The sequence below is a fragment of the Hyperolius riggenbachi genome, chromosome 9 (assembly GCF_040937935.1).
Source record: "Hyperolius riggenbachi isolate aHypRig1 chromosome 9, aHypRig1.pri, whole genome shotgun sequence".
NCBI lineage: Eukaryota > Metazoa > Chordata > Amphibia > Anura > Hyperoliidae > Hyperolius > Hyperolius riggenbachi.
Window position 1 is genome coordinate 229332986 of NC_090654.1, and position 20059 is coordinate 229353044.

Here is a 20059-nt window from a genome sequence, read left to right on the forward strand (position 1 = left end):
GCTGCAACACTGATGGTGCATCCTGACAGAGGCATTGTGCGTCTGTCAGATTACACACAAGTCGGTGGATGCAGCACTGCAGGACGAGATTTCCCGTCCTGCAGTGCTGCATGCATTATTATGTTCGGATTATTATTCTCCTCCGCAGTCAAAAAGATAAGTTTCCCGAGGCATATGGGCCGAGGAGCGGTGTTGGGGTTCATATGCTTTGGCAAGCACTTTGTATCAAAAAAGAACTCAAGCAATGATTTCTCCATTCACATCAATCGATGTGGATGAATAAATCAGGTTTGCCTGGGCATACGAGCTGGTGGGTTTGGATTTTTGGGGCGGCAGCTCCTATGTCCAGGCGGACACCTTCCCCTCCTTTTTGTTTTGTCTTTTTTCTTCTCTTTTTTCTATCCAGACCAACCGACCAATCAGCTGCAGCACTGTGTTTCTGTCAGGTTACACAAAATAGGTGCATGCAGCGCTGCAGGATGAGAGTTCTCCTCCGCAGTCAAAAACATATGTTTGCCGAGGCATATGGGCCGAGGAGCGGTGTTGGGGTTTCATATGCTTTGGCAAGCACCAGGGGCGTAACTAGAAATCACTGGGCCCCCCTGCGAATATTTGGATGGGCCCCCCCCCATAGGTGCCAAATAATCGTAATGGGGCAGCGTTTCACTGTAAATTAATTGTAAAGTGGGCAGCATTTTACCAGACAATCGTAATGTGGGCCAGAAAATCGTAATGTGGGCAGAGTTCACCAGAAAATCGTAATGTGGGCCTTTAGAAAATCGTAATGTGGGCAGAGTTCACCAGAAAATCGTAATGTGGGCACCAGTCACCAGAAAATAGTAACGTGAGCAGCAGTCACCAGAAAATTGTAACGTGGGCAGCATTTACCAGACAATCGTAATGTGGGCAGCGTTCACCAGAATATCATAATGTGGGACAGAAAATCGTAATGTGGGCAGCGTTCACCAGAATATCGTAATGTGGGACAGAAAATCGTTATGTGGGCAGAGTTCACCAGAAAATTGTAACATGGACAGCATTCACCAGACAATCGTAACTTGGGCAGTGTTCACCAGAAAATCGTAATGTGGGCCAGAAAATCGTAATGTAGGCAGCGTTCACCAGAAAATCGTAACGTGGACAGCATTCACCAGACAATCGTAACGTGGGCAGTTCACCAGAAAATCGTAATGTGGGCCAGAAAATCGCAATGTGGGCAGCAGTCACCAGAAAATCGCCATGTGGGCAGCAGTCACCAGAAAATTGCAATGTGGGCATCAGTCACCAGAAAATCCTAATGTGGGCAGCAGTCACCAGAATATCGTAATGTGGGCAGCAGTCACCAGAAAATCCTAATGTGGGCAGCAGTCAGTCACCAGAATGTCGTAATGTGGGCAGCAGACACCAGAAAATCCTAATGTGGGCAGCAGTCACCAGAAAATCCTTATGTGGGCAGCAGTCACCAGAAAATCGCAATGTGGGCAGCAGTCACCAGAAAATCGCAATGTGGGCAGCAGGCACTAGAAAATCGTAATGTGGGCAGCATACACCAGAAAATCCTAATGTGGGCAGCAGACACCAGAAAATCGCAATGTGGGCAGCAGACACCAGAAAATCCTAATGTGGACAGCAGACACCAGAAAATCGTAATGTCGGCAGCAGTCACCAGAAAATCGCAATGTGGGCAGCAGTCACCAGAAAATCGCCATGTGGGCAGCAGTCACCAGAAAATTGCAATGTGGGCATCAGTCACCAGAAAATCCTAATGTGGGCAGCAGTCACCAGAATATCGTAATGTGGGCAGCAGTCACCAGAAAATCCTAATGTGGGCAGCAGTCAGTCACCAGAATGTCGTAATGTGGGCAGCAGACACCAGAAAATCCTAATGTGGGCAGCAGTCACCAGAAAATCCTTATGTGGGCAGCAGTCACCAGAAAATCGCAATGTGGGCAGCAGTCACCAGAAAATCGCAATGTGGGCAGCAGGCACTAGAAAATCGTAATGTGGGCAGCATACACCAGAAAATCCTAATGTGGGCAGCAGACACCAGAAAATCGCAATGTGGGCAGCAGACACCAGAAAATCCTAATGTGGACAGCAGACACCAGAAAATCGTAATGTCGGCAGCAGTCACCAGAAAATCGCAATGTGGGCAGCAGTCACCAGAAAATCCTAATGTGGGCAGCAGACACCAGAAAATCGCAATGTGGGCAGCAGACACCAGAAAATCGCAATGTGGGCAGCAGACACCAGAAAATCGTAATGTGGGCAGCAGACACCTGAAAATCGTAATGTGGGCAGCAGACACCTGAAAATCGTAATGTGGGCAGCAGACACCTGAAAATCGTAATGTGGGCAGCAGACACCAGAAAATCGCAATGTGGGCAGCAGACACCAGAAAATCATAATGTGGGCAGCAGACACCTGAAAATCGTAATGTGGGCAGCAGACACCTGAAAATCGCAATGTGGGCAGCAGACACCAGAAAATCATAATGTGGGCAGCAGACACCAGAAAATCGCAATGTGGGCAGCAGACACCAGAAAATCGCAATGTGGGCAGCAGTGACCAGAAAATCGCAATGTGGGCAGCAGTGACCAGAAAATCATAATGTGGGCAGCAGACACCAGAAAATCGCAATGTGGGCAGCAGTGACCAGAAAATCGTAATGTGGGCAGCAGTCACCAGAAAATCGCAATGTGGGCAGCAGACACCAGAAAATCATAATGTGGGCAGCAGACACCAGAAAATCGTAATGTGGGCAGCAGACACCAGAAAATCGCAATGTGGGCAGCAGACACCTGAAAATCGCAATGTGGGCAGCAGACACCAGAAAATCATAATGTGGGCAGCAGACACCAGAAAATCACAATGTGGGCAGCAGACAGCAGAAAATCGCAATGTGGGCAGCAGACAGCAGAAAATCATAATGTGGGCAGCAGACACCTGAAAATCCTTATGTGGGCAGCAGACACCTGAAAATCGTAATGTGGGCAGCAGACACCAGAAAATCGTAATGTGGGCAGCAGACACCTGAAAATCGCAATGTGGGCAGCAGACACCAGAAAATCATAATGTGGGCAGCAGACACCAGAAAATCGTAATGTGGGCAGCAGACACCAGAAAATCGCAATGTGGGCAGCAGACACCAGAAAATCATAATGTGGGCAGCAGTCACCTGAAAATCACAATGTGGGCAGCAGACACCAGAAAATCATAATGTGGGCAGCAGACACCTGAAAATCATAATGTGGGCAGCAGTCACCTGAAAATCACAATGTGGGCAGCAGACCAGCAGTGACCAGAAAATCGCAATGTGGGCAGCAGACACCTGAAAATCGCAATGTGGGCAGCAGACACCAGAAAATCATAATGTGGGCAGCAGACACCTGAAAATCATAATGTAGGCAGCAGACACCAGAAAAAAAAATGCACCTGTGAAAAAAAAAACAATTCACTTATCTGACAGAAGTCTTCTCCTCTCCCGGCATCTGGCTCGCAGCTCCCCGAGTCCTCCTGCAGCACATCTCCCGCGCTGACAGGCAGAGTGCAGGGCTACGGCAAGATGGCTGCCGAAGCCCTGTACTAGAGACACAAATAGTCTCCAGAGCAGGGCTTCTTCGGCGGCCATCTTGCCGTAGCCCTGCTCTGCCTGCCGGAGACTATGCAGGCTGCTGGAGCGGGGCTGCGGGGAATGAACTGGCGCAGCGTCTATTAGACGCTGCGGCCAGTTGAGCACCTTGCTGGGGGGTCCAGAGCAGCGCTCCCCCCACGCACAGTGAGCGGGCCCCAGAGCAGCCCCGGGCGGCAGGGCCCCCCTGCGGCTGAGAGAGTCGCATCCCCGGTAGGTACGCCGGTGGTGACAGCCTTTCCTCCTCCGGGCCCCTGACTTGCTAGGGGCCCCCCTGCAACTGCAGGGGCTGCAGGGTCTATTCCTACGCCCCTGGCAAGCACTTTGTATCAAACAAGAACTCTGGCAATGATTTGTTCATCCACATCGATGGGTGTGAATGGATAAATCGGGTTTGCCAGGGCATACGAGCTGGTGGGTTTGGATTTTTGGGGCGGCAGCTCCTATGTCCTGGCAGACGCCTTCCCCTCTTTTTTTTCAAATTTTTTTGGCAGATATTTTGTCATCCACATTGATTGATTGTGTGACATTCATTTTTCCTTTCAGCCCAGAGTGCATTACCCTTATGCCCAATATAAGGAGTATAGCAGAAACTCCTAATACTGGCCATACATGTAATGATTGCAGAGACCCTAAAATGCCAAGACAGACCCCACAAATGATGCCATTTTGGAAAGAGGACACCCCAAAGTATTCTGTGAGGTGCATAGTGAGTTCATAGAATATTTTATTTTTTGTCACAAGTTAGCAGAAATTGTTTTTTTTTCACAAAATGTCATTTTCCGCTAACTTGTGACAAAAAATAAAATTTTCTAAGAACTCACCATGGCCCTCATGGAATACCTTAGCGTGTATTCTTTCCAAAATGGGGTCATTTGTGGGGTTTGTTAACTGTCCTGGCAAGTGGGGAGGGGTGCTAAATTGTAAGCACCCCTGTAAAGCTTGAATGTGCTCATTGGACTTTGGGCCCCTTAGCACAGTTAGGGTGCAAAAAAGTGCCACACATGTGGTATTGCCGTACTCAGTAGAATAATGTGTTTTGTGGTGTATTTTTACATATACCCATGCTGGGTCGGAGAAATATCTCTGTAAATGACAATTTTTTATTTTTTTTTTACACACAATTGTCCATTTACAGAGATATTTCTCCCACCCAACATGGGTATGTGTAAAAATACACCCCAAAACACATTAAACTACTTCTCCCGAGTGCGGCAATACCACATGTGTGGCACTTTTTTGCACCCTAACTGCGCTAAGGGGCCCAAAGTCCAATGAGAAAGAAGACACCCCAAGGTATTCTGTTAGGAGTATGGTGAGTTCATAGAAGACTTTATTTTATGTCACAAGTTAGCGGAAAGTGACACTTTGTGAAAAAAAACAATAAAAATCAATTTCCGCTAACTTGTGACAAAAAGTAAAATCTATGAACTCACCGTACTCCTAACAGAATACCTTGGGGTGTCTTCTTTCTAAAATGGGGTCATTTGTGGGGTTCCTATACTGCCCTGGCATTTTAGGGGCCCTAAACTGTGAGGAGTAGTCTTGAAAACAAATGTCTCAAAATGACCCTTGAAATCCTAAAGGTACTCATTGGACTTTGGGCCCCTTAGCGCAGTTAGGGTGCAAAAAAGTGCCAGACATGTGGTATCGCCGCACTCGGGAGAAGTAGTTTAATGTGTTTTGGGGTGTATTTTTACACATACCCATGCTGGGTGGGAGAAATATCTCTGTAAATGACAATTTTTTGCCTTTTTTACACACAATTGTCCATTTACAGAGATATTTCTCCCACCCAGCGTGTAAAAATACACCCCAAAACACATTATACTACTTCTCCCGAGTATGGCGATACCACATGTGTGGCACTTTTTTGCACCCTAACTGCACTAAGGGGCCCAAAGTCCAATGAGTACCTTTAGGATTTAAAGGGTCATTTTGAGACATTTGTTTTCAAGACTACTCCTCACAGTTTAGGGCCCCTAAAATGCCAGGGCAGTATAGGAACCCCACAAATGACCCCATTTTAGAAAGAAGACACCCCAAGGTATTCTGTTAGGAGTACGGTGAGTTCATAGATTTTACTTTTTGTCACAAGTTAGCTGAAATTGATTTTTATTGTTTTTTTTTCACAAAGTGTCATTTTCCGCTAACTTGTGACAAAAAATAAAATCTTCTATGAACTCACCATACTACTAACGGAATACCTTGGGGTGTCTTCTTTCTAAAATGGGGTCATTTGTGGGGTTCCTATACTGTCCTGGCATTTTAGGGGCCCGAAACCGTGAGGAGTAGTCTTGAAACCAAATTTCTCAAAATGACCTGTGAAATCATAAAGGTACTCATTGGACTTTGGGCCCCTTAGCGCAGTTAGGGTGCAAAAAAGTGCCACACATGTGGTATTGCCGTACTCAGGAGAAGTAGTATAATGTGTTTTGGGGTGTATTTTTACACATACCCATGCTGGGTGGGAGAAATATCTCTGTAAATGGACAATTGTGTGTAAATTTTTTTAAAAAAAAATCATTTACAGAGCTATTTCTCCCACCCAGCATGGGTATGTGTAAAAATACACCCCAAAACACATCATGCTACTTCTCCTGAGTACGGCAATACCACGTGTGGCACTTTTTTGCAGCCTAACTGCGCTAAGGGGCCCAAAGTCCATTGAGCACCTTTAGGCTTTACAGGGGTGCTTACAATTTAGCACCCCCCAAAATGCCAGGACAGTAAACACACCCCACAAATGACCCCATTTTGGAAAGTAGACACTTCAAGGTATTCAGAGAGGGCTATAGTGAGTCTGTGGCAGATTTCATTTTTTTTTTGGTCACAAGTTAGCAGAAAAGGATTTTTTTTTTGTCACAAAGTGTCATTTTCCGCTAACTTGTGACAAAAAATAAAATTTTCTATGAACTCACCATGCCTCTTTGTGAATAATTTGGGATGTCTTCTTTCCAAAATGGGGTCATTTGGGGGGTATTTATACTATCCTGGAATTTTAGCACCTCATGAAACATGACAGGTGGTCAGAAAAGTCGGAGATGCTTCAAAATGGGAAAATTCACTTTTTGCACTATAGTTTGTAAATGCTATAACTTTTACCCAAACCAATAAATATACACTGAATTTTTTTTTTTATCAAAGACATGTAGCACAATAAATTAGGACAAAAATGTATACAGAAATTTTACTTTATTTGAAAAATGTCAGCACAGAAAGTAAAAAAAAATCATTTTTTTGACAAAATTCATGTATTTTTTGATGAATATAATAAAAAGTAAAACTCGCAGCAGCAATCAAATAGCACCGAAAGAAAGCTGTATTAGTGACAAGAAAAGGAGGTAAAATTCATTTAGATGGTAGGTTGTATAACCGAGCAATAAACCGTGAAAGCTGCAGTGGTCTGAATGGAAAAAAAGTGCCTGGTCCTTAAAGAGAACCTGTACTGAGTAAAAATATTTAAAATAAACACATGAGGTAACTTCAAATGAACATTACATAGTTACCTTGCCATCATTTCCTCTCAGAAGCTCACCATTTTCTTCTGACAATAATCCATTCCAGTTCTGACAATATTTTGTCAGATGTGAAATATATCAGTTGCTGTCCGTAAAATATCAGTTGCTGGCAGTTATAGCTGAGTGGACAACTGATGTGGACTGTAACGGCCATGTTTCCCTATGGCTCAAGTGGGCGATGTTACAGTTTAACTGTGTGCTGACCAGAAAGCTGTTATGGGGTAATGGCCATTTTCAAAATGGAGGACGGAAAATTCCCTTGATCATAGTGAACAAACAGGACACGGGACAGGAGAAAGACACTGAGGAGTAGTTTACATGGAAGGCAAGTATGACTTGTGTATGCTTATTTTGACTTTTAATTTTCAGTTCAGGTTTCCTTTAAAGGTTGGGAATAAAGTTTAGAGTCAAACACATTTTTTAGTAGAGAAATATATATATTTACATAGAAAGAGAGACAAATGAGGAGGAAAGAGGGACTGTCCCTCCAAAAGGGACAGTTGGAAGCTACGTTAATAGGGCCCCATAGTCTCTAACTACGCCCCTGCGATTTAGCATCTCTACTGTACATAAATTATTGCCTTTTAGCCTACAACTGTGGTTGGAACTGTGGGTGGAGAAGTGATACAAAAAAGGAACCTGTATGATAAGTAATAAGATAACATAATTAGAATAAATAGAACACGTTCAGGGCCTGCCTGCCTGCCTAGTATTCTGAATCTGCACACCACCCCAGCTTCTCCTCTTTCCCACCCATTGTGTGTGGGCTCTGCAGAATGACGCCTCGGTGGGCGGGGCTTGACTCGGAAGTGTTTTGTCTGGGAGGAGATCGGCGCTTGTACGGAGAATTGTGGCTGCAGGTTTGTGAGGTGTTGGAGGGCTTGGCAGCCGGTGTCGCGGTACAAGATACGCCGGTGAGTCGCTGCTTGCTCTGTGTACTGGGGAGACCGGAAGTGCACATAGAGTCGCGTGCTTTCGACAGTCATGCGGTCTATTGTCTGACAAGACTCCCATCACCGGAAACTGCGCTTCTTGCAGCCGGCTCCTCTTTTCCGGTCACTGAGCCTTCATCAGCACGGGGAGATGCCTACTTTGACTACTGGCCTTGCCAGTTATGTATTTGATTCTGCCCCTCCCAACCCTCCCTTGTGCTGTGTAAAAATCTGCCCCTGCCAGTCTTGTATCTGATACAGCCTGCCTCTGCTAGTCTTGCTTCATCTGACATTGTTTGCCACCCCCTTTCTCTGATGCTGAAGGATGCTTATGCACTAGTTCTCAGAGTTGTCATCCTGTGGACCATGTCTCGATTCCCTATGGGCGATCGTTGTTGAAAGTATGTAAATAGCTACATCAGGTAGCCTGGTAGCTGCCGCCGCCTGGCCCCACCGGGTAGCCTCGCAGCTGTCGCCGCCTGGCCCCACCGGGTAGCCTCGCAGCTGTCGCCGCCTGGCCCCACCGGGTAGCCTCGCAGCTGTCGCCGCCTGGCCCCACCGGGTAGCCTCGTAGCTGTAGCAGCTAGGACCCACCAGATAGTGTTTTAGCTATCACTACCTGACCCTGGCAGTCAAACTGTCATGTTATGCTTATACGTTTGTGACATGACCCCGTGCTCTCCCATGAGCACTTAATCTCTTGCTTCATTGGTGCATCATTTTCGTGGGTTAAATAATTGCATTCGCCCTGCAACCCAACCTGTGGCCCAAACTCACTTTGTTCTTTTTCTTCTACACACTGAAAGTCTCTAGGAATACTGAAAATTAAATGGAACTTAAAGGGACATTTAAGCCAGGAATAAAAAATCAGTTTTACTTTCCTGGGGCTTCTACCAACCCCCTCCAGCCATCCTGTGCCCTTGCAGTCACTCACGGAGCCTCCGGTCCCCCGCCACCAGCTAGTTTCGTTTTCGTGGACAGGCCTGGCCATGTGTATTTTTCTTTGTGTTCCCATCTGCAATAGCGTCCTGCGCCTGTGCAGAATGCTATTAAGGATGGGAACATGAAGAAGTATGCACGTGGCCAGGTCTGCACAGGCGCAGAAAGCCCACGACTTCCTGTCAGGGCCTGCCAGAGAGGGATTTATCAAATGGTTGGTTTGGTGGCCATCATGTAATGTTTGTCCACCTTAGGGCAAATAGAACATGGCCAGCATTAGGCCTGGTTCACATTGGCAGGCAAAACGATCCATTTAGCGGACCGTACCGGAACAGATGAGAACGTATCCAATGTTAACCAATGGATCCGTCATATTACTCGGTTAGAGCGGATCTGTTTGGCACGTTCCTCCCAACGGATCGCAAGTTTGGGGAGGCTGAGGTAGTTCTTGAGTGACGGACAGATCAAAAGCTTCCTGTTTTCACACGGATTGTTTATTTTTTTTTCATACAGTGTGGATTGGGCCTTTTGCCTGATACACACGATGCAATTTTCCATCAGATTGACGGTCAAATCGACTGTTTCCAACAGGTTTGATCTGATTTCCAATTTTTTTTTCTTCTGATCGATATTGTATAAATGTAATTAGAAATGTAATGATGGAAAATTGCATCGTGTACCAGGCTTGAAGACTGTTCATCTGAATTTGCACATAAGCAGCTTACAATCTTTAAAACTTTTTTCATAATCCATTATGCAAGTTATACAGTAATTAAATCATGATTTTGCAATATCGGTTATCTTTCCAACAGCTCTGCAGCAAAATGACTAGGACAATTCTGCAATACAGCTAGGCTTGCATAAAGGTAGCCATACATTGGTTGATTTGCCATCAGATCAAACAGATAGATCCCTCTCTGATCGAATCTGATCAGAGAGGGATCGTATGGCTGCCTTTACTGCAAACAGATTGTGAATCAATTTCAGCATGAAATCGATTAACTATCTGTGAAGCTGCCGCTGCCCCCCCCCCCCCCCCCCCATGCATTACCTGATCCGGCCTGCGCGAGTCCCCCGGTCTCTGCTGTCTTCTTCTCCGCTCCTGGGCTCCAGAGCTGCAGCTTCACTGTACTTCCTGTCCGGGGAAGTTTATCAGGACAGGAAGAAGTGAAGCCTGCCGGAGCCCAGTGGAAAAAGAGCAGTGGTGACAGCAGGGATACGCGCCGGCCGGATCAGGTTTTGTATTGCCGCTATCGACACACTCCCGACCCGCCGATGATCGAGCGAAATCTTCCGCATGGACGGATCGACGGGAATGATCGATTTTGGACGGAAATCGATCGTTCGGTCACCGTTTGCGCAATGATTTCACAGCATAATCGATCACAGTGATCGAATCTGCTGTATATCGGTGGGGAAATCGTTAAGTGTATGGGCCCCTTAAGAGTGTAACAGGAGGCTTTTTAGAGTACAGCTGTACAATTATTGACCCGTCTATCTGATGGGAAATTGCATGGTGTATTCCCAGATTAAGAGTTGTGGATTCGATACTTCAGACTGAGTTTGCAGTGATTTTAGATATGAATCACGGAAGTAAACATTTGCTTTATGCATTTTAAAGCAAAGCGGAGACAAGACTATTTAAGAGATTTTTGTGAGGAGAATTTAGTTTCCTTGGAGTCTGCTCACATTTTTTTTTTCCCCAGTTAAGAAATACATATGTACCCAATCTTTTGGAAACAGAGGATACCAGAGACATGGTAGATTATTTCTACTTTATTCTTGGTACACAGAACACTGGCTTGTCCTAATCCACGGTGTTGGACTAGGAGAGTTGGCTCGTCTCTCGTGTTTTGAATGTGGTTAACTTATCACATCATTACCCTGGCATGCCAGTAATCCAGGTGATTGTAAACCTGATAGATCTACACACTTTCCTTTGGGATGGGCTGTAGTTTGAGAAACACTGATGTGTTTATGAAATTATCGCTGTATTTGAAAGCTATGCCAAGCAAGTCTAAACTTGTGTATGGAGCAAAAGTGAGATCAATGTGTTTTCCTCTTCTGTTCATTAGAACATGAGATAGGAGTATGGCCAGTTATTTATTAATAATCAAACTGATGCTATGACCTTTAATGCCTCCTGCAGTGTATTACTTATATGAAAATAGGATTCTTCCTTATTTTGTTCCAGAGATTTGTATGTGCGTCACTCTGATTTCCTGATTTATTACAATGACGTGTAGCTCAGAGTGAGGAGCTGAGTGAAGATTCATGTAGGTGGCCATAAAGTTCTGCTGTGTCAATTTGTAAGTACAACAGGGTTTTATTGGTACTCTTTATGACAACTTGGTCTTTTGTGTTACTCTGTATATCTATTAGATTGTTTGTTTGAAAGTTCGCAGACTTTTCTACTTCTGCTCTCCTGCCCCATGCATAAATCCTTCTACACACATATGAGCACTGTCACCTGCAGGTACCGGAGCAGCCTAAGGCTGAGCGCCGTACAGATGTGTCGCTATCCAAAGTTAGCGACATGTCTGTTGCTATGGAGGGAGAGGAGGAACTATGTGTGGCACAGAGCCAGGTGCGTGGTGTGAAGAGAACAATGCATACTGGAGTGGGCTGGACTTAAGTGAAGATCTGGCGTGGATTCTGTACACACGCTAGATTGACTGACACTGGCCTTAACCTCCCAGAAATTCTGGGGGTTCAATTTCCCAGAATTTCTGTGCAAAAAGAGATCCAATTAATTTTCATATTTTTTTTTCCTGTAACTTGCCAAAATGTGTCAAGCAAGGGTCTAGTATACAATGCAGGAGAGTATTGACGTGGATGCACGTCAGTACTGTTCACAGCATGTTTTGTATTGACGTCTATAACTGTCAATAACGCTAGGGAGGTTAACGGCTACCTCGGCTAACTTTTAATCCAGCATGTGTACTTTAAGACTGCATGCGTTTCCGATTTTTAATTGTTTTTTTTACATCAGATTCCGATTTCGTTACTGCATGCTGCGTTTTTTCCTGTTGATAGTTACATAGTTACATAGTTATTTTGGTTGAAAAAAGACATACGTCCATCGAGTTCAACCAGTATAAAGTACAACACCAGCCTGCTCCCTCACATATCCCTGTTGATCCAGAGGAAGGCGAAAAAACCCTTACAAGACATGGTCCAATTAGCCCCTAAAGGGAAAAATTCCTTCCCGACTCCAGATGGCAATCAGATAAAATCCCTGGATCAACATCATTAGGCATTACCTAGTAATTGTAGCCATGGATGTCTTTCAACTCAAGGAAAGCATCTAAGCCCCCTTTAAATGCAGGTATAGAGTTTGCCATAACGACTTCCTGTGGCAATGCATTCCACATCTTAATCACTCTTACTGTAAAGAACCCTTTCCTAAATAAATGGCTAAAACGTTTTTCCTCCATGCGCAGATCATGTCCTCTAGTCCTTTGAGAAGGCCTAGGGACAAAAAGCTCATCCGCCAAGGTATTATATTGCCCTCTGATGTATTTATACATGTTAATTAGATCCCCTCTAAGGCGTCTTTTCTCTAGACTAAATAAACCCAGTTTATCTAACCTTTCTCGATAAGTGAGACCTTCCATCCCACGCATCAATTTTGTTGCTCGTCTCTGCTCCTGCTCTAAAACTGCAATATCTTTTTTGTAATGTGGTGCCCAGAACTGAATTCTATATTCCAGATGTGGTTTTACTAGAGAGTTAAACAGGGGCAATATTATGCTAGCATCTCGAGTTTTTATTTCCCTTTTAATGCATCCCAAAATTTTGTTAGCTTTAGCTGCAGCTGCTTGGCATTGAGTACGATTATTTAACTTGTTGTCAATGAGTACTCCTAAGTCCTTCTCCAAGTTTGATGTCCCCAACTGTATCCCATTTATTTTGTATGGTGCTAGACCATTAGTACGTCCAAAATGCATTACATTTGTCAACATTGAATTTCATCTGCCATGTATGTGCCCATATAGCCATCCTATCCAGATCCTGTTGCAATATGACACTATCTTCCTGAGAGTTAATGATTCTGCACAATTTTGTATCATCTGCAAAAATAGCAACATTGCTCACTACTGCATCTACTAGGTCATTAATAAATAAATTGAAGAGCACTGGACCCAGAACAGACCCCTGTGGGACCCCACTGCTAACAGTCTCCCATTTTGAGTATGATCCATTGACCACAACTCTTTGCTTTCTGTCCATTAGCCAGTTCCCTATCCATGAACACAGACTCTTCCCCAGTCCTTGCATCCTCAACTTTTGCACCAGACTTTTGTGGGGAACAGTGTCGAAGGCCTTTGCAAAGTCCAAGTATATCACATCTACAGCATTCCCAATATCCATATTAGCATTCACTACCTCATAAAAGCTGAGCATGTTAGTCAAACAGGACCTGTCTTTAGTAAACCCATGTTGATGCTGAGAAATAAGATTATTTTCTACTATGAAGTCATGTATAGTATCTCTTAGTAACCCCTCAAATAGTTTGCATACAACTGATGTTAAACTTACAGGTCTATAATTTCCTGGATCAGATTTTTTGCCCTTCTTAAATAATGGGAAAACGTGGGCTGTACGCCAATCCACTGGGACTCTGCCAGTTGCAAGAGAGTCACAAAAGATAAGATAAAGGGGTTTATCTATAACTGAACTTAATTCCCTTAGGACCCGAGGATGCATGCCATCCGGGCCAGGTGCCTTGTCTATTTTTAATTTTAGTCTTGCCTTCACTTGTTCCTGCGTTAAGTATTTAATATTACAGTTAGAAGATTGAGACTCTTCCGCCTCTGTAGTTTGCAACAGTGCTGTTTCTTTTGTGAAGACAGAAGCAAAGAAAGCATTTAATAACTCTGCCTTACCTTGGTCATCCACCATTGAGTTCCCATCCTCATCCTTTAGGAGTCCTATACAGTCAACCTTTCTTTTTTTAGAGTTAATGTACTTGTAAAACTTTTTTGGGTTAGATTTGATATCCTTAGCGATTTGTTTTTCAGCTTCAATCTTTGCCTGCCTAATTTCTTTTTTACAATTTTTATTGCACTCCTTATAATTGCTTAGTGCAGCCTCTGTCCCCTCCTGTTTTAAGACCTTATAGGCATTCTTTTTCCTCTTCATTTTATCTTTAACCTTTCTATTCATCCATAGAGGCCTTTTTTTATTCCTAGACATTTTGTTTCCATATGGGATATACATACTACAGTATTGATTGAGTATAAGTTTAAAAGCTTGCCATTTCCCTTCAGTGTCTTCCCCTTGTAGTACATTATCCCAGTTCACCAAACTTAGTGCCTGCCTAATTTGAGTGAACTTTGCTTTTCTAAAGTTCATAGTTTTAGTGGTCCCGCTGCCCCGTGGCCTATCAGTCACCAGCTCAAACGTTATCATGTTGTGATCACTATTTCCCAAATGTTCTTGAACCTGCACATTTGATACATTATCTGGTCTATTAGAAATGATCAGATCCAGTAACGCATTCCCCCTAGTTGGTTCAGTTACCATTTGAGTCAAGTAATTGTCCTGTAGTGCTGCCAGAAATCTGCTGCTTTTACCAGAATGGGTAGCCTCAATACTCCAGTCAATGTCTGGAAAGTTGAAGTCGCCCATAATTATGACCTCATTTTTACCTGCAGCTTTTTCGATCTGCTGTAGTAATCGCAGTTCTGCAGCTTCATTAATAAGAGGTGGCCTGTAGCATACCCCAATAAGCAATTGGCAACTTTTATTTCCACCATGAATATTTACCCAAACGGACTCCACATCTTCGCAATCTTCCTCCATCTCATCGTTGAGGACAGCTGTAAGAGAATTCTTAACAATGAGACAAACCCCTCCACCTTTTTTCCCTGTTCTATCCCTCCTAAACACATTGTATCCTTTTAAATTAGCTATCCAGTCATGGCTTTCATCCATCCATGTCTCGGTTATTCCCACAATGTCATAGCCTTTGTCATTCAGAATGAACTCTAGTTCGTCTATTTTATTTGCAAGGCTCCGAGCATTGGTTACCATGCACTTTATATTTTTACCACCACATTTACCAATTTTGTTTACATGAAATTGGCTACTTGAATTTTTACCAACCTCCTTAATCTTTACACTGTCCCCACCCCCCTCTCCACCCTCCATAATGATAGGTTCCCACTGTCTTTTTACCTCATCTTGTCTATGTATTGAGACTTTATCCTCCCGCCTCCCCCCAGATCCTAGCATTCAGGGAAAATCTGAATTGCATTTTGAAAATCGCAAATCGGCTTTGCAGTATGCAGGGAGACTAAGGCAGAGTATATTTAAGCAAAACACTAGCTCAGAAAGCATGTTGAGGCACTCAAAAATGAGGGCAACAGTTGGGCTCAAAGCATGTTTTACAGTAAGCGGAACTGCAGTCACTTAGAGCAGGTTACAGAATACACAGTATCTTGTTATACACAGCAAGTAACTAAGGCATCCATCCTGCTGCTTCTGTTTTTGGACCAATTAATGTTATCCTTACAATAGCTCCAACTAATAACCTGGGACATTACACTAATGCGACTAGTGCTGCCATTTTACTGATTTATTTCTACTGTTATTGATACAGATGATCTCCAGGATTTAAAGTGACCCTTAACAGACCTAAAATATGCAATTCTGAACTTACCTGGTGCTTCTTACAGCCCCCCCGTAGCCCATGAGGTCCCTCTGGGTTCCCGCCAATCTCCCACTGGTGGCTCAGTTAGCTGTGTAACTTGGGCGGGAAGTCGTGCACAACTGAGCATGCGCGGCCCGTCTGTGTGCCTGGCTCAATCACGTGCCCATTGCCGTGAGCATTCTGCGCATGCGTGGTTCATTCTTTCATGAACCACACATGCACAAAATGCTCATGGCGAAGGGCGCGTGATCGAGCAGGTCATGCTCAGTTGTGCACGATTACTGGCCAAGACGCACAGGTAACAGAGCTGCCTACGGGAGTACGGAGGGGACCCAGAGGGCACAGAGGGACTTCATGGGCTGGAGGAAGCCTCAGGTAACTACAGTATTGCATTTTTTTTTTTATTTTTTTTTTTAGGTCTGTTCAAGGTCACTTTTTAATAAAAATAAAAAAAACCCGTCAGAACCCTCACCCCGTGTTATAAATAGCAGGTTGAATAAGACACAGTTGTGTGATCTTGACCTGTTCTCTAGTGCCAGGAGAGGTTACAGAGACGGAGTATAATGAGGCAGCAGTGGTTTATGGGAGTGTTGTGTCACAATAATTGTGCAAGAACTAGCCTAGCAGTCTGGACTTTGGAGGAGGTGCTGTTATCACACTGTGAATTTTTGATCAACATCTACAGGATACAAAACCGGGCATAATTTAGCCTACTATTTCTAACATGTTCAGGTGAAAAGTTTTGAAATAGGATGATGCCATTTATTGGCCAATGTTAAGATTCAAAAAGTGAGTTTGCAGTGTATAGTCATTTTTTTCAGACTGTAAACCCTGAATATAGTCTTTAAACAGCATGAGTTTAATGCATTTGGACATTACAAGGAGACATAGAGATTCCTTTGCCAAAATAAATCAATGTCATTAACATGTATTGCATACAATTGAATGTCATAAGGGTGCAAGCAGCATGTTTGCGATAACAAATCAATGTCAATAAAAGGTTTAAATTATTTGTAATCAGATAAAACCTCTCGCATATCTTAGAAATCTGACCTGGTGACCTGGATCGGAAGTCCAAGGTTCACTCAGATAAGTTAGTTGGAGCAGGTACAAGATTATTTAAAGTATACCTGACCCAAGGCAAAACTCCGTTCACACGCTAGTTAGAATTCAGCTGTGGCGCACGATAAAGAGCACCTCGGCTGAGAATTGTGAGTGAAAACAGCGTGTGTATAGCAGCCGCACAACGTCTGGGAGTCTGCTCCGCATTTTGCCAAAAATGCATGCAGCAGTGCGTTATCGCTGTGCAATCGCGAGAACGTTGGATGGTGCAGTCTATGCACTTCTGATGTTGTTGCTTATTGCACACTGTATGCGTTGCCAAAATGCACACAGCAGCGTGTATAGTGTGAATGAGGCCCAAGAAAAATGTTTTTTTCCCCCCCTATATCTAAGCTAATTTCATCACAAAAACTATGAATAGATGTTGATGTGCTTGAACAGTTCTTATAACTATGTACTTCTAACTAATCAAATTTCAGCTGTTGTGAAGCATCCCTTTTTTCACCTAAGGAATATTACAAAATGAAGCACCTCATTCACCTCTTCCAACCCTAGTTCACATCATATCACAGCTGGACTATTGCAATGCCCTCTATGCAGGCCTTGCAAATAAAGACCTACGCCGCCTGCAGTTACTACAGAATGCTGCCGCAAGACTGTTAACAAGCCAACCCGCCATGGCCACATACCACCGATCCTTTGCTCACTACACTGGCTACCCATAAAATGGCGAACCCTTTTCAAAATTTGCATGCTAACATTCAAATTCCTACCTAGGACCCACATACCTAAAGTATTTATTGCAACTGTGCCTCCCACAACCTCAAATCAAAAGGATCCAATAATGTGTCCAACTAAAAACCTTTGAAGCTTCATGTCATGCTGCCCCTACCCTCTGGAATGCCCTGCCAAACTTGGTCAAGACAGCTCCTACCTTAAAATCAAACCTGAAAAGCCACCTGTTTAGTCTGGCATTTTATGATCACTTAACTTCCCTTGTTCTGGTGTGAGACAAGCTTATGTGCTTTGCGTCCTATGGGAGAAAAGTGCTTTACAAATGTTTTGTTGTTGAACAGGAAACCCACCCAAAAGCAGTTAGAGGGGGCTAATGTCAAGCAGTGTACAGCAATCAGCATAATTGATAAATGTGATCAAGTTTTTTTTGTTTTTTTTGTTTGTTTTTTGTCTTTTGAAATTGTCTTGTCCTATACCTCACAGATTTAAATATTTAAACAAGAAATTTGCATACTGTGACCGAATGACCGAGGTGTCAGCATCTGTTACTCAGCTTCAACAAGGACAAGTGCAAGAAGATTTCATGGACAATCACACTGCAAACATGGTTTGTATATATTAAAATGTTTCTTGGCTGTTGCATTTATTATTTGACCTTACATTGGAACCAAGTACATTTTGTGAGTGAACTTTGACCTTTTCTGGTATAAAGAAATGTATGATAAGCATATAGGACCACCATTGCAAAAATATTAAAGTGTAAAATCCATATGTGCTCATGCATGTAAGATGAACATCTGAGTAAAATACACTTGTAAAGGGAACCAAACTGACTAAAATTATTTAAAGTAAACACATGTACCTGCAAATGAATATAACATACTTACCTTGCTGGCAGTTCCTCTCAGAAGCTCACCATTTTCTTTTAACAACGATCCCTTCCAGTTCTGCCAAGATTTTGTCAGAACTGAAATATATCAGTTGCTGTCAGTTACAGCTGAAAGGACAACTGATGTGCAAGGTAATGTCCATGTTTCCCTATGGCTCAAGTGGGCGATGTTACAGTTTAACAGTGTGCTGACCCGGAAACAGTTACAGGATCTTCGCCATTTTAAAAATGTAGGACAGAGAATTCCATTGATCACAGTGCGCAAACAGGATGCAGGAGAGGAGAATTAAGTAGACTACACTTATTATCCAGAGGCTTCTCTCTAACTATGTAAGTATCTAATTTTTCTTTTGTTTTCTAACAGTACAGGTTTGCATTAAAGGGACACTTAAGCCATTAAAAAAAATAAAACATTTTTTACTCACCTGGGGCTTCTACCAGCCCCTTGCAGCCACCCTGTGCCCTCGCAGTCTCTGTTGAATTCTCCATACCCCCACCGACAGCTACTCTCGGCGACAGGCCTGGCCACGCGTCTGCTTCTTCACGTTCCTGTCCGCAATAGCCGTGTAGAGGGCGCTATTGCAGACAGGAACGTGTAAAAACGCGTGGCCAGGTCTGTCGCCGAAAGTGAAAGTAGCTGCCGGCGGGGGACAGGAGGATCCGGTCGAGGCTTGGAGGGCACAGGGTGGCTGCCCCAGGTGAAGCCCCACAATTTTTTTATTTATATGGCTTAAGTGTCCCTTTAACCTCCCTGGCGTTCTATTAAGATCGCCAGGGAGGCTGCGCAGCAGTATTTTTTATTTTTATTTTTTGTATTTATTTATTTATTTTTAAATCATGTAGCTAGCCTAGCCCTAGCTACATGATTTTAAAACGTTACACGTCGGGTATCAGCGGCGAGCGGTTTCTGCGCGTTTAAAAAAACAAACAAATTATGCAAATTGGCCCTGTTACACGTCGGGTAGCGGCGGGTCAGCGGCGGCGATCATCCCTAACACGCAGCAAACAAAGCGCTTGCTGCGCGTTTTTGAAAAAAAATTATGCAAATTGGCCCAGTGGGGCCTGAGCGGTGCTCTCAGCAAGCTAAGCCGTCCATACCGCTAAGGAGGTTAAGGCAAACCTGTACTGTTGGAAAACAAAGAAAAATTAGATACATAGTTAGTGGGAAGTTTCTGGATAGTAAGTGTAGTCCCAGGTGAGTAAAACTTTTTTTTTTTTTCTAGTGTTCCTTTAAGGAGTTGGACTAGTCCAAAACCTGTCTGGGCTGTCAGATTAATAACACTTCCTGTAAATGACAGCTGCACAGGGGAAAAATGTGCATTTTACTCTGGGATTAATGTAACTCTTCTATGTATGCATGTACATGTATTTTACATTTCACAATTTTTCGATTCGATGGTGTTCTTTTAAGCAAACATACCTCAGAGTTAATGCTCTAAAGCGCAGGTCCCCAACCTGTGGTCCGCAGCCCACTGCTGGTCCATGGGACGTTTGCAGTTGAGCCGCGGGATTGTCCTCCTGCCCCCCGCGGGTCACCTCCCGCGGCCGCCACTGCTGTTACCTTAGCCGGCGGCTGCTTTCTCTCTTATATTCCCCTCTCTCCTGCCGGCGTGTGATTCATGATGATATTGATGATGAAGCAGGAGAGAGAGCGGCTTCCTGTAGCGGCGATGTGTATCGCCGTTACTATAG

At 43.9% G+C, this 20059-nt stretch overlaps 1 protein-coding gene across 3 annotated transcripts in view; it reads left to right on the forward strand.

Moving 5' to 3' along the window:
- Positions 1-7943: 7943 nt before the first annotated feature.
- The window catches only part of PSEN1 (presenilin 1), a 93152-nt gene continuing 81036 nt past the window's right edge, over positions 7944-20059 (forward strand). The window contains exons 1-3 of one of the 3 annotated variants that reach the window (XM_068254133.1): positions 7944-8066; positions 11218-11332; positions 17962-18085. In XM_068254133.1, coding sequence (XP_068110234.1) covers positions 18002-18085 — 84 coding nt within the window. In that variant the 5' untranslated portion in view covers positions 7944-8066; positions 11218-11332; positions 17962-18001. Of the gene's footprint in view, positions 8067-8230; positions 8486-11217; positions 11333-17961; positions 18086-20059 lie in introns of those variants that run through there. The other 2 variants (XM_068254134.1, XM_068254135.1) reach the window with 2 other exon arrangements.